We start from the raw sequence: 14,048 nt of genomic DNA, 5'->3' as shown, positions 1-14,048 counted from the left end.
AGAGAAAAAAAAGTTGCTGCAGCTCTCCGGTCTTATCCTAAGACTCCCTAAACGCTTCAGTCTCGTACCGCTCGCCACACGTCAAAGTAGACATCCAACGACGACCAATTGGACAAAATGAGTGTGATCGGCTCCCTGGTCTTCTGTACCGGCTGCGGTAATCTTTTGCCCGCCTCCAAAGGCGACGAGAAGAACGTCCTCACTTGCGAAGCCTGCGGCGAACAGAACAAGGGTCAGTATACCGCAAAAGTTCGCGTCGTTGGAGTTCCTGGCTCGGCTAACAGACCCAACTCCCAGACACTGTTTTCAAAGAGATTGTTACACAGACGAAGCCTTCCGATTTCCCCTCGCTGCTCCGACAAAAGCTATCCACAGTCCAGACCGTCGAACGCCATAAGATCCGGACCGAGGCTGCCACCAACACCGAGACTTGCGAAAAGTGTGGTGGTACCGATATCACGTTTGCTGCCGTCCAATTGCGAAGTGCCGATGAAGGCAGTACCATCTTCTATACCTGCAAGAAGTGTGGTAACAAGTACGCCACCATGCGCCGCGTGAGGTCTCTACGAATGATTGCTGACATGAAGACAGGTGGACGCAAAACAACTAATACGACACAATTACAACTCCTGGCTTTAAACGTGCCATCGCTCCCTATAAACTCGACTACTGCTATGCGCGCAATCGATATGAGTTCATCGTCTGTCTATTGAATATTATACATCGGCTGTCACTGGCCAGGCCGTCTAAGCTGCCACTGCTGTGTTGGGCGCCGAATCAGGAATCAGCGCATACTCGGTCTGGTTGCTCTGTTCATAATCGACCATGTCGAGAGCGACGATTACACTCTCGCGCACCACCTTCTCCTTGTCATTGAGGAATCCTTTAAGAATGTCCTCAACGCCGTCTTCCTCGCCAAGACTGCCGAGAGCCTCGGCGGCTTCATGACGCACCATGCTGGCTTCCTCGGTGTCACTCAGCGCAGCGGTGAGAGCGGGTATGGAGGCGGGGTGCGAGAGTTGGCCGAAGACGAATGCGATTTCGTGTCGGAAGAGCGCCGACGAATCAGCGAAACCCTTGGCCAGAGCTAAGACGGCTGGTTCCGCGGTAGGGAGATCGGGAGGTGAAGCAAGGTCGCGCAAAGCGAACATGGCGCGGTACCTAATGAAAAGGGGTGCCTTGGTGTCCATGAGGGACTTCTCCAGCTCTTCGACAGTCTGTTTAGATTCGGGCATAGAGGGCGCAGGATCTATCGAACCAAAGTCACTGTTGCAAGTTAGCCCCCAGCTCTAAGCGCGCGCGGATAGCCATGCATGTGTGTCGCGATCGTAGTTAATCAAGTACCTTTGGCGCAACTTCTCTTGCTTTCTCTGCTCCGAGTTCTCCCACTCTATGCGATCAATGGCGATTTCGCAAGTATCTTTGACCGAGACATCCTCACCCTCCCGGTTCAGGAATTCGCGTAGAATGTCCAAGTTTTCGGGGAAGCCCAGAGCGCCCAGCGCTTCGGCGGCCTCGTGGCGGCACATGGGGTCTTCCTGCAGGTCGCTCAGCGCCTTGCGCAGGGGCGGGGTGGCCTCCGTCTTGCCCGACTGGCCGAGGCAGTAGGCGAGCTCGTGCTTCAGGAGCGCCGACGGCGAGACGAAGGCGGCGCCGATCGCCTCGAGGGCGGCCCGGTAGTTCTGCTCGTCGTGGTCGTGCTTGGCAACGTGCTTCAGGGAGAAAAGGGCGCGGAAGCGGATGGGCAGTGGGGTCGACTCCGAGCAGAGCGACTCCCGCAGGGCGGCGATGGTCTCCGCGGTGACCTTGGTGGACGGCAGGGCGTCGTTCCGGTCGGCGCCGGTGTTGACTACCGGGGCTTCGGACATGGTGGTCGAGGTTTTGATTTGGTGGTTCTTGTCTGGTGTCGGTGCTGGATGGTCGTGGCGGCGGATGGGCTTCAGCAAGCAGACAAACGACTGGATGGATAGATAGGCTTTTGGAGGGGTGATTAGGGGACTTTTTTTGTTCATGGAGGGGTCGTCTAGCTTATCGATAGGCAAGCCTAGGTGCTGGGATCGATTTAGGTGGTGAGTCAACACTGATGGTGGGGCAGCTTGGTATAAGGTTCATAGAGAAGAAGTCACTTACACGTGGAATAAGACGGTTTCCGTGGTCAATCTTCCGTGTTGGACTGATATGATGGCATATATGGCCGATTGTGACCTGGAACTTTCTAGTAAGACATCTACATAGCGCACTTAATGAGGCTGTCTTCGCCGTATCCCTCCTTGAAGAACACACTATCCAGGAAACGAACATTAAAGGCAACTACCATAAACGCCTCAGGATAGCTCCACATCGCACCACCTGCCATACGATGCGTCATTGCCGTCTGTAGTTAAATGTAAAACCTCAGTTGTCCTTTTGATAAAACCGACCGATATACCAGCCATACACATATACCCCTCTCAGGCAAAAGGACGTTCTGGTCAAATCAGATTGATGCAGTCTACACTGCCCAGACTTATCAGACCGACATACAGAATGGCGCTGCATACCGCCAAAGACACAGCCAATAAGCTCATCTGTAAGTGACACTACATGTCTCTTGCTTTCTTACTCGTACTACAACGCGGCGTCCTCACTTACACCCCCTTTTCTCTCGCGCACGCCAGTCGCCCCCGCCGGCAAAGAAGCCCAAGGCCAAGCCGCGCAGTTCCAAAAGGGCCACCTCACGCGCGCCGACCTGGACGCCACGAGCCCGGTCCGGCAATTCCACGCCTGGTTCGCGGCCGCGCAGCAGTCGGACCAGGTCGCCCACCCGGAGACGAGCACGCTGTCGACGGCCGCGCTCCCTTCGGGTCGGGTCTCGGCCCGCGTCGTCTACCTCAAGGAGCTCGACGCCGAGGGCTTTGTTATTTACAGCAACTTCGGCACCAGCCGCAAGGCCGCCGACCTCGCCAGCAACCCCTGGGCGGCCCTGACCTTCTGGTGGGAGGGCCTCGAGCGCCAGGTCCGCGTCGAGGGCCGGGCCAGCCGCATCACGGCCGAGGAGAGCCAGGCCTACTTCGATACGCGCGCGCGGGGCAGCCGCGTCGGCGCCTGGTCGAGCCGGCAGAGCCAGGTGCTTGAGCCCGCGGGCGAGGGGGACGACGGGCGCAAGCAGCTGGAGGGATGGGTCAAGGAGTCCGAGGCCAAGTTTGAAGGGCAGGAGAAGATCCCTGTCCCCGAGTTCTGGGGCGGGCTGCGACTTGTGCCCGAGTCTATAGAGTTCTGGCAGGGGCGGGAGAGCCGGCTTCACGACCGTTTCGTGTATACACGCAAGGAAGGGACTGACGAGTGGTCATTGGAGCGACTCAGCCCCTAATGTTGCAAGGGATGATGGTTGTTATGTATCGGAATAGCTGGCGCTTCGCCGCATCAGAAATAGGTATCCTCACTTAGACAAGCAGTTCCATAAGTCAAATGGCAATTCGCTTTGTGATCTATTTCTCACAATTATCGTGAGCTATGTACGTAAATGGCAAAGACGCATCTAATTACAGGTCCTCGCTAGGCCATCATCTCAAGGCTGTAAAAGCAAAGATTCGGCAATGGCAATCTAAGGCACACAGTGACCCATCTTCAGTCAGTATGCAGGCGGTTGCATAATCCGTCATCGTCGTCGTCATATCACTCGTAGCCATTGCATCATTCATCAAGCCCCTTTTAAGCTATGGTGCTTCTCACTTGACAACATCTGCGCTTCGCTTTCCGGTGACAGTATTACTTCATCCATGTACGGTGAGTCTACACCAAAAGCATTGAAGACAGCGTCCTCCTGGGAACATGTTAGCTTTGATCCAACCCTCGACACCACTGCAAGATAACGGAACCAGTACTCACCGAAGATGTCGTCTCCTTTATAACGTATGTCCTACAAGACTCTCAGATGATGGGTGTATCAAATCGCGAGATACAGTCTATGTGGCGTCGTCATTCGTATCTGACCGTTGAGCAAGATGGCCGCAAAATCAGTCCAAGGTCTGTCTGTCCCTGCGAAAAAAGGGGGCTTTTTCAGTCGAGAGGGAAATCGTCGTCCGAGCCCGACTCCGCAAAGTCGAATTCCGACGGGTCCGACTCCAACATGAAATCATCCGACTCCCACATCCATTGTGCCTCTCGACTAATGATGCCCGGACGCTGGCCGCGAGCCGCTGTCGAAACGCTGGACGAGGAAACGGCCGCCGCGAGCGAGCGACCCCTCGGTCACAGCATCGTCATCGTCGTCGTCGGTTGTGGTCGTGCCACACATCGTCGGCGTGGACGGCGCAATGGTCGAGACCTCGGTGGGGACGCTGCCTGCGGTGTGGAAAGCCGGGCCAGGGCCCGAGGGGCCGTTCTCGCTGTTGGGGACGAAGTTGCTGTCGTAGATGCCGCCGAGTTCATCATCGTAACCCCCTGCCCACATCGGCAAGTAACGCAGCTCTTCCTCTGCAGAGCCCAGGGCCAAGTGCTGGGACCGGGTCAAAAATTCCACATCGCTCACTTTCCGTTTCTCGTACATGGACTTCATAGCCTCGACGTACTCTTCGCGGAAGGTTTCGAGCCGGAAGAAGGCCATGCCACCTCCAGAGCGACGCTTGTAGTACGGTGCCAGTTCGGAGAAGAGGGTCATGCTGTTCAGCAGATACTGGTCAAACACCATCGCTAGCTGGGCGAGGGTGCTGCCACCACGTATTGGCTGGAAAAAAAAATCGTCCTTGGTATCGACCTCGGCTTTGATCCTCAACTTGTACCAGGGGTACACCGTTAGGAGTCGTTGCTCTTCGTTCAGTTGTTTATATATCTCTGAAGTGCACGTGAACTGTGACCGGGGCACGTAGCATTTTCGGTCTCTGTCCACCGGAGCGAAGTTGCAGTCGATACCAGTAAATGACTCCATCAACCGGCTATGGAAGTATTCAACCAAAGCCGATGCCAGTCCATTGTAAGCTGTTCGCAAACCCTGGAGACGGATCTGCTGGTCCTCTGTATAGGCTGTCAAGACGGGAACCGGCGGGTTAACTGTAACATGGGCAGAGCGGCCAGGTACGGTGCAGCCAAGAGTCTCGCCGATATCGCTAAGCTGATTCCATTCAGGGATGCTCTTGCTAGCCATGTCTTTCAAGCTCAAGAAGTCAAAGACAGCATCAGACCTCAGCTGGCTGAGCGTTACGCGAGTTCGCTCCACGAGGCCGTCTCGGGCATGCTGAATAGCGTTAGCTATGTCGTCGGGCAGCGCATCTCGCTTGCGACCAAAGATGGTGGTGGGTCCAACGCGATGAGCATTGAACGTCACAGCGCCATTAGAACTGGGGTCCGTAGGAACGCCGAGAAGCTCGAGAGCGCCTTCGACAGTCAGAATCGCGAAAGTGCCGCGGACTACCTCGGCAACCTTAAGATCCCAGAACAGCTCCAGGCTAACTTCTGGCAATAGCTCAATAAAGTTACCGCTTGGGTGGCCTAAGGCCCAGGTGTAGACAGAGTCAGTCTGTGGGGAAGAAGGCATGTCAGTATAATACCCAGTGTGTCCTGTTGAAACACTAGAAGCTCACTCACAACAACGTGCATACAGTCCAATGACTTCGCCAATTTCACCGCAGTATAAACGCGTATTGCAGAATTCAGACATTCCAAGACTGATTTCGAGTTGTCAGACAGGATGGCTTCCATGATGAAGATGATGGTGGCTCTGTGGCGGATGGGACAGTAATCAGGGACTTGGCGTGATGGGACAGGCCCGACGATGTCATCCAGATCCACAATAGGCAGTTGGTCTTGAAAAGAAGGCTGCTGCTTGGCCTGGGAACCGCCAGGGTTGCAGTCCTCGGGAACGTGTGCATGGTCGATGCAAGCATCATCGTGTCCGGACACCAAAGACCTCTTGATGTTGAGTCTCGAGCCGGATTGCCACCAGGCCCGAACACTCTCTGGCACCGACAGGATGGTTACGAGAGCCGCCAATTCGTCGCCCATGTCGGGGGGTGTCAAATCAAGGATATACTTGATTGACTCAGGGAGCACGAGACCGGTGTGGTCTTGTCGTCGGCGCTTCCTCATCTGAGGGGTAACCTCCACAAGCTTCTCCTTGAACACAGCAGATCCAGTAGACAGAAGTTTTTCAGCACTCATACGAAGTTGTACATGGCTCCATTTAGTCCCGTCACACTAAGGAGAACTAAGCGTCAGTATAATGTTCATCGGGAAACGAATCATGGGCCAACATACTCTGATCGAAGAACTGGCTGGAAACTCGATGAGCACAAACGTGTCTTCATCTTCCGGCTTGGCTTGGGCAGCCAAAGGATCCTGCGGAAAGAAGAACCGCGTGTGTCCTTGCTCACGCTGGAGCTCCAGGATGCGCATGTCCATCAAAGCAGCGCCGGGAAGAGCATCATCGTCTTGCTGGCCGGGGCTCGCCGGCTGAGCCAAGGGCGACGACGAGGCCGAGGATTCTGCCATGCTGCTGGACCCGGCAACGAGGTGTTGCTGGAAGGGGATACTCAACTTGGTTGAAGGAAATTGGAGATGCCAAGTCGAAATATTGGGTATTGGTCAAGTGGCCAGATGATGATGGATTTTATCTTGCGTTGGAGAACCGTCAATCTTGCAAGGGGATGCGGGACACAAGGCTGAGAGACTGAGGTTGACTGGCAGGCCCAGGCAGCAACACTAACAGTGACTGATTGCTGGTTTATGCACGAATGACGGACATTGAATCACTGTTTGGTCTGATAGGCAACAGATGTTGCCCCGTAGGTCAGATGCGTGCGAGAAGAAAGGCTGCATTCAATGTGTGTCACACACAGCTCGCGTACACCAGGCCGGCGCATCAATCAATCAGGCAGCGACCAAGGTAGGTATGTTGTATGCATCTTAGTAAGATGACACCAGTCGCGACATCCAGCACCCCCACGACAGCCCAGCCGCTCCCAGCCGCGAACATGATTGGTACTTGCTGGTAAACAGCACCACGGCGTGGCCTTAGGTGGATTTCTGGATATGCGCGAACTGTTGGAGCTGCACGACAGGATTAGGTAGACAATGTTTTTGCCAGCATTGCATTGTTTGCAGATTCACAGGATGAAGTCAAAGGGGAAGAAAAAGGGATATGAGGTATAAGGCCAACAAGGCAAACGAGACCATGCGTGTTGCATTTGAATAGACACCTTCTTCGCGGACTACAGGGTAGCTACCGAGTTTATCCCGTAGGTTAAGTATTCTACAAGTACCTAAGGTACAAAGGTATGGGCGGGCCTACAATGGGCCTTTGATGAGCCTCTGATAGACCTTATGCTGGCAAGAGCCGGACATGCGGATATGCTTAGGTATATTCTGCCACACACACAGCTCTCCCCAACAAAACCACAACTTTGTTCTTCTTTGTCCCTTGTCCCTTGCCCACGTCTCCGCATTACATCAACTGCCAATTGCTCCTTCAGGCTTCAGCCCCTGTTGTCCGGCCTAGCGCTAGCGTGCCAAGCCCTGCCCCAAAGTGTGGGGAAACGGGAACCATCCCCATCCATCCATCCATCTCCATTCTTTCTTGTCCCCTGCCACCTGCTTCCTTACCTTACGATGCACGTACGAGGCGGCCAAACGCTATTATCGTGCAGGGCCCAAGGCCTGAGGAGCTGGGGCGTGCCGATGACATACCATTATCAAACCGAATCAAGCCATTCGGGACAACGGCTGCGCGGGGGTTCCACGAGCTGACGTATCCATGTATCCAGAGTCGAGGTGTATATAATTAGCTAAGGGCTTCCATTACCGACTTATTTAAGGAAGCTCTTGTCTTGGGCTACAGGTTTGGATGATTCATGACCATTTACACTTACACTATCTACACAACTGAACCTATTCCCTGCTTGACCGCTCCTCTGTACTTATAAGTGATCACACCAACAACACGCAACTTCCATCTGATTGCTGCCCCTATCGAGAATTGCAGGCTCGCTGTTTAGTCTCTCTGGATCTATATCTAAGCGTCACACAACCATCATCACAATGCAGCCCTTACGAACAATGGGAGGCCAGCACTTGCGTATCGTCCCGTAAGTAACTTGCCTATGCACCTCCCCCTCTCTCCCTTCTTTCGTCACTCTTCTTGGTACATGTTACGCCCGCAAATTTACTGACGAATTGGACAACACCAGGCGCCACCGCGGTCTCTACGTAGTCGCCGCGACCATCACGGGTCTCGCCGTCGGCGCCCGCTACAAGGCCGACGCCATGAACAAGAACGAGCAAGCCCAGAAGGCCTCCAACGACGCCAACTACTACGTCAGCGTCGACCGAAGCGGAGGTGGCGTTTAAACCACCAATATTATATCGCGAGGACCTTTCAATGTATGGGGACCTATGCATTTTACCAAGCATCGCTACAGCATCATGGCATCAAGCTGGGTCAAGAAGGCGCCGGCCGAGCTTTCAAGCATGATCCGCAAGCCTTGCATGAATTTTATGAAGGAAGGAGAATCAACAAATGGAAAACGCAACAAAAGCAAAGGGGGGACGTTGATTTATTCAGGGAGAAACAAAAACACAAGGAAGACGACATGTAAATGGGATACACCCCCTGACTGGACGGTCCGACCTGGATCAATCATATAGATCGCGAGCAAAGCGACACACATAGACCGACCTCGAATCACAGCAACAGAGAAAAACTGTTTCGAAGAAGAGAACCCCGTCTTGCACGCTTTCGGCAATGATGAAGGGATCGCCAAACAGAACGTGTCATTGTCGGCTGATACCGGGACCATCACCCCCAGTTACCAGCCGCATCACGTGCTCAGAGATGGGGCGCATCACGTAACGATCAGCAGAAGCAACGGGGAAATGGGAGAGCCAAACGAATAATTACGTTAAGCACCTGGGGCACGATATGTATGTATACGGGATACAGTGGGCATACTGCGTAGATCATCGCCAGGTTCCTCATCTCCATATCCACATAGTATCCCAGGGTCAAGATCATCGCGTTGTGTCTTCGAGCAGTAAGGTTGTCTTACTATTATTCACAATAGCCGCCTGCCTCCTCGAATACCTGGTAAGCGCACACAGTAAAATCCAGAAACATACAAATACAATCGAGCTCTTCCACTCTTCTCTCCTCTCACGGTCTGAAAAGCACGCGGGCGACGGTGGTCCGCCTAATACCAGATAATACAAACGCAAACCGCAATGCCCTTGTTGCAGAATTGATGATAAAACGCCGACATGCTGATACATAACCAATCTCTTCTTGGTCGATCGCATAGATGCAATGTATCCGTCCGTCCATCCATTCCAGTCCTCCATCCCCTTCCTTATTTTCAACATACAATACCCCCTACCCCCTACCCCCTTTCGGTTTTTATAATGCAAAAACCCCTACAACAACTCCTCAAATCAAACCTCATCAAAACGAGCTCCCTCGTCTCACAACCCGGCGGATGGGCACCTCGCTCTCGTCCTCAGACGAGTGAGCAACCTCTTTCCCCTTGGCCCCCTTCGACTTAGGTCTAGGTGCCCCGCCACCAGCCGCCGCCGGCTGCTTCTCCTGCTTCTCCTTGATGCTGCCCGGTCGGCTAGTCTTGGGTCTCTTATTGTTGTTGTTGTTAGCCGACGTGGCCGCTACCAGTAAGTGGTTGTTCCCGCCGCCCCCGCGTCGGGTGATGATGCCGCCCCCGCCATTCTCTCCTCCGACCGCGATCGGATGGAGAAGGCCTGATCTACCGCTGCTGCCCTCCTCGCCCGAGTTCTGCGCCGTGGGGAGCGCGCTGCGCGTCTGTCGCATCTCCTTGACCACTTCGTGGAACCCTTCCTCGAGCGTCTTCATGCGCGCCAGCATGAGCCGCGTCATGCGGTCCTGACTCTCGCGGTCCTGGTGTCCGCGGCCGAGCCCCTTCAGTTGGCCTGTCGCGAGCGCCATTTGTGTTTGGAACGATGACGGCACCGCGCCGAAGACGTTGGCAGCGTCCACATCGAGACCCATTTCCGAGTTGAAGTCCACGTCCACCGACGACAGGCCGCGGTGGGGAGGACGAGGACCCGAGAGCCCCAGCAGCGACGCGCGGTTCGGCGCCGTCTGCGAGGGAATGGGACGTGGTCGCGGCGCGCCTGGGTTGTTGATGTTGTTGACGTTATAGATCGATCTCTTGGGCGACCGCTGCCCTGTCTTGGGAGACCGTTGACCTGTCTTGGGTGATCGCTGGCCAGCCGTGTCTACTGTGTTCAAGCGGCTGCTCTTTGGCCGCGCCCGTGACTGCGAGCTAAGTTGCTGTTCCGAAGCTGAAGACGGGCTCGTCATTTTTCTCGCCGCCGCCTCTTGGGGAGCATAGAGTATGGTGTTCGTCGACATCGTGCGACTGTGCATCCCTTGCCGGCGTGGGGCGCCCGAGCGCGGAGAGAATGCACTGTGGCCCTGGCGCCGAGCAGAGGCCATCGAGTTTCTGGAACTCACTGAGGATGGCGCCAACGTGCCAAACCGCGCCGCAACAGGCGTCGTGAAGTAGTCTTCTTCCTGCTCCGTCTCAGATCTTTGATCTTGAGTCTCAGCGTTGTCGTCATCTTCGTCGTCATTTGTGACCAGCTCGTCATCGCCGTCAGCGTCAGCATCAGTATGGTCCTTATACTCCTGCTGCTGTCGCATGCTTCCATATCCTCCATTCTGGAACCCATTGTTCGACATGAGATCAGCGGGGTCACTTGCGGCTGACCTGGCATCGGAAATATGTCGAAGTCTGCGTCCAAGTCGACTGCCTGCACTAAGGCGGCTGTCTACTGTCGGCCAATGCGTCAGCGGCTCACCCTCTTCTTCATCGTGATCGTTCTGGTCCATCCAGTTACGGATCGCAGTCTGCGATTTTCTCCTCTCATGATTACGCTGTTGTCGCAAGGTGTCAGGAGCCCGTCGGAATACTTCATCGAGTGCGCGGTCCTTCTGCAACCCGACACCAGACTCCTCACGAGCTCGGACATTGGGACTGAACAGCGCAGCCCGGCTGGCAGGGTCAGCAAAAGAGATGGCGCGCGTTCGTGTCCGCCCAGGATGCTCAACCAAGTCGGTAGGTTCGTAGAGATTGGACGCCAAGATGTACTTTTCGTAGACGAAGATGCAGAAAAGGAGTGGGAAGTGAGTGAGTTTGATGACCAGGCGGTTCAAGCCCACGAACTCCCTCAGTGGCATCACGTATCTCAGAGGCATGAGCATCCAGGCAAGAATATTACCTGGTGCTATGTATGAGAACAGTGAATCGTTCTTAACCATAGATATGGTGTTGATGGCAAAGAGAAACCTGCAGTCGAGTCAGCAAACTTGTCTTGGAACGGCGGAAAGGACACTATCTTACTGATGCTCCTGGTTGGCGTTCGAAGCAATGGCTATGAATGAGTTCGTGAGTACAGTAATGAGAATCGTCCTAGAGTGGCAGTCAGTACGCAAGTCAAGCAACAGAGGCGCTATGCATTACTTACACAATGACGAAGTGGCAGATAATCAAGAAGAGCGACAACAGTAGTTTTCCCAGTATGTTGTACTGGGGCCACCTAGAAACGATGTTAGTTGGTTGTTGACAGCATTGTTGTTATGAGTGTGGCTTTGACTTACACATCCCACGCAGCTGGGGTGAAACCCATGACGATCTGAAAGATTGCGTACGCCACCTCGGAGGCATCGTTGTTGTTTCTCGACAGAGTGAAGAACACGAAGAAGCCTGAACAACTTATGAGGATGAGGATGAACACGGCAACCAGGTCCACCGCCATGAGTCGGAAGGCGATGAGGAGCTGGGAAAAGTATTGGTAGTGATCTAGGACACTGAAGATGCGGGGCAGAAGCAAGATGGCATTGGATGCTAGTACATCATAAGCCATATCATTCCACTGGTGTGCGTCTACCAGGAAGACACCATAGATACGCATGCCGTAGTAGACGACCAGGATGAGCAGAATTCCCAGATCGAACACATTCCAGAAACTCATGATATACAGTGAGAAGCCCTGTTCGTTGAAGCCCACGACCTCGTCAAGCATGAATCCTGCACTCCAAAACCAGAACACGAGCTCCAGCGTAGTGATGCGATTGGAGCGTTCTATGAGAACAGCAAGAAAGAGGCAGATGAGGATGAAAAGGGAGCAGGTCGACAGGAACTGGCGATAACGAGGCACGCGCAGCCGAGACAGCTTGAAAAGAGAAGCGTTTCGGGGGTCATACAGAGTCACAGTACGTCTAATAGGCACAGCATGCAGAGGCAGGCGATTGAGTTCTTCCTGCGGAGGCTGGAAGTTCAGGAGAGGCGTCCTCGCGTCCACGGATCCCCTTTTCGCGGACTTGAGGCTCGAGTCCGCCTGGGGTTCGGGGGCGCGATGTAGGTGGTCCGCAGATGAATAAAAACTAATGGCACCGTTCCATATGGCCTCGAGCTGTTGCACCACTAAGGGGTGTGCCAGAAAGTTCTTGGCCGAGGCTCGAATGGCCACCTCGAGCGTCGAGGTTCTCGCCACAGCTAGCTGGCTGCGGTTGTTGTAGCCTCTGTTGGGTGCGCTAGCAGCATCGGGCAACCCTTGTAGTGGGTAGAAGTCGTACGACAGGGCATCGATGAGCTCCCTGGTGCCATATTCCTTCAGCAGCTTCAGTGCGAGGAGTTCGCAGACTTTTGCGCGCGTACTACTTGTGCCCGCATTGCCCGGGTACAGCTGACCTTCCTTGGCGAACTGAAAGCAATTGGCCATGAGCGCGTAGAGTGTCGCACGCGTGAAGTGCTGCGTCCTGATTTGCTGCTGCATGGGCTTGATGAGGAACTGCGAGACTTGCGGTGATCGAAGCTGGTCCCATGTTAAACTGGTCTCGGTACGCGTCTGGACTATTATTCGAATCGCGTGCACGATACTGTATATGGGGAGCGAGTCTAGCAAGAGTCAGTCTGGATCCAAGATGGAACAAAGCGCATAGGAGGTCGGCATACCAAGATAGCCTGCGGAGAACAAGGGAATCACCGTGTTAGAGCTTCGGCGCCCATGCGAATCGTGCTGGCCCATATCCCCCAGTCGATATCCCCTGAACCGGGGGAGCTCCCCCACTCCCTCGTCGTCTTCGCCTTCTTCCTCTCCATCGTCTACTTCGTCGGCAGCCTCGTCGGATTCCTCGTCGTCATCGTCAGCTTCGGTAAAGTCGGCGGTGGCATGGCGGGGTTCCGGGCCCAGAGAAGCGCGGCGGGTTATGGGATTCCGGTCTGGGCCGGGCGAGGGCGTATTTGGATTCGAGTCGAACATGGACGAGTCGTGACGGCGGCGCGATTCCTTCCTGGGCCCCATAAGGGACGACAGCATATCCCTCGCGGAAGCCGCAGTCACCATGGCCAGATCTGCCTCCTCAATGGCCCCCCACTAAGTCCGTCTCAGGGAAGAAGCTGAAAGAAAGGAAAAAAGCAAGAGAAAGAAAGAAAGAAAAAACGATGGTTGGCTTAGAGAAACGACATTTGGTTACCGCAACCAGAGAGAAAGCAAGGGAACCCTTAGAGCTGTATCTTGGCTATCGGGCTTGCGATAGACACGGTCTTCATGCGTCGAGAGTGCCGCCTAGTGCGGGAAATGCACAAAGAAAAAACTCGGGATGTGAGCGAGAGCAGTAAACAGACTAACGGTACAGTGACCTAGGGAATCTGTTTCCCGTGGTGTTTTCTACTTTGCACAGGTCTCAGAGCAGCCAAGACAAGCATCGACCCTTGAAGCAATTCCGTTAAGTGGGTGTGGAGCTCGATTAGGCGAGTGCTAGTCCCACTAGAGTAACCAAAACCATGGAAAACAGGGATCTGCACTTGCAGTAGTGTGTCATCTACAAAAGAGTGGCGCGCTGGGAGATGGGCGAGGCCCCATTCCAATTCAGATGCCATGCCATGCCATGCGTGCATCCATCCACTGCTGCTGCGCGAGTACCACTAAATCCACCGATGAGTCCACTAATTTCCAACAGGTAGCGTAGCTCAGCAGCAAGCAGCAGCAGCAGCAGCAGTTAACACGGATCACTCTACATCATATCCTGCACTGTAATTTTGCTTCAA

The 14,048-nt window shown here is 54.4% G+C and overlaps 6 protein-coding genes across 6 annotated transcripts; 3 read left to right on the top strand and 3 right to left on the bottom strand.

Moving 5' to 3' along the window:
- Positions 1-117: 117 nt before the first annotated feature.
- On the top strand, positions 118-610 carry PG985_004001 (transcription factor S-II; the record flags this gene model as incomplete). Its single annotated transcript, XM_066823770.1, has 3 exons — positions 118-232; positions 298-535; positions 592-610. 3 exons carry the CDS (start codon positions 118-120, stop codon positions 608-610), a joined length of 372 nt encoding a protein of 123 aa, XP_066686930.1.
- A 136-nt stretch (positions 611-746) lies between these two features.
- On the bottom strand, positions 747-1,868 carry PG985_004000 (deoxyhypusine hydroxylase; the record flags this gene model as incomplete). Its single annotated transcript, XM_066823769.1, has 2 exons — positions 747-1,266; positions 1,345-1,868. The coding sequence occupies 2 exons, from the start codon at positions 1,866-1,868 to the stop codon at positions 747-749; spliced, it is 1,044 nt and encodes a 347-aa protein (XP_066686929.1).
- A 658-nt stretch (positions 1,869-2,526) lies between these two features.
- PG985_003999 (pyridoxamine 5 phosphate oxidase) lies at positions 2,527-3,349 on the top strand (the record flags this gene model as incomplete). The annotated part of the gene is made up of 2 exons (XM_066823768.1): positions 2,527-2,569; positions 2,658-3,349. The coding sequence occupies 2 exons, from the start codon at positions 2,527-2,529 to the stop codon at positions 3,347-3,349; spliced, it is 735 nt and encodes a 244-aa protein (XP_066686928.1).
- Positions 3,350-4,147: 798 nt separating this feature from the next.
- On the bottom strand, positions 4,148-6,465 carry PG985_003998 (uncharacterized protein; the record flags this gene model as incomplete). Its single annotated transcript, XM_066823767.1, has 3 exons — positions 4,148-5,494; positions 5,563-6,171; positions 6,232-6,465. 3 exons carry the CDS (start codon positions 6,463-6,465, stop codon positions 4,148-4,150), a joined length of 2,190 nt encoding a protein of 729 aa, XP_066686927.1.
- A 1,545-nt stretch (positions 6,466-8,010) lies between these two features.
- PG985_003997 (uncharacterized protein) lies at positions 8,011-8,319 on the top strand (the record flags this gene model as incomplete). The annotated part of the gene is made up of 2 exons (XM_066823766.1): positions 8,011-8,057; positions 8,160-8,319. The coding sequence occupies 2 exons, from the start codon at positions 8,011-8,013 to the stop codon at positions 8,317-8,319; spliced, it is 207 nt and encodes a 68-aa protein (XP_066686926.1).
- Positions 8,320-9,406: 1,087 nt separating this feature from the next.
- PG985_003996 (uncharacterized protein) lies at positions 9,407-13,344 on the bottom strand (the record flags this gene model as incomplete). The annotated part of the gene is made up of 5 exons (XM_066823765.1): positions 9,407-11,285; positions 11,340-11,408; positions 11,464-11,535; positions 11,597-12,896; positions 12,954-13,344. The coding sequence occupies 5 exons, from the start codon at positions 13,342-13,344 to the stop codon at positions 9,407-9,409; spliced, it is 3,711 nt and encodes a 1,236-aa protein (XP_066686925.1).
- Positions 13,345-14,048: the final 704 nt, after the last annotated feature.

This window comes from Apiospora marii (assembly GCF_038362585.1).
Source record: "Apiospora marii strain CBS 49790 chromosome Unknown utg000003l_segment0_segment0, whole genome shotgun sequence".
Lineage (NCBI taxonomy): Eukaryota > Fungi > Ascomycota > Sordariomycetes > Amphisphaeriales > Apiosporaceae > Apiospora > Apiospora marii.
This window is presented reverse-complemented; position numbering and strand designations above follow the sequence as displayed.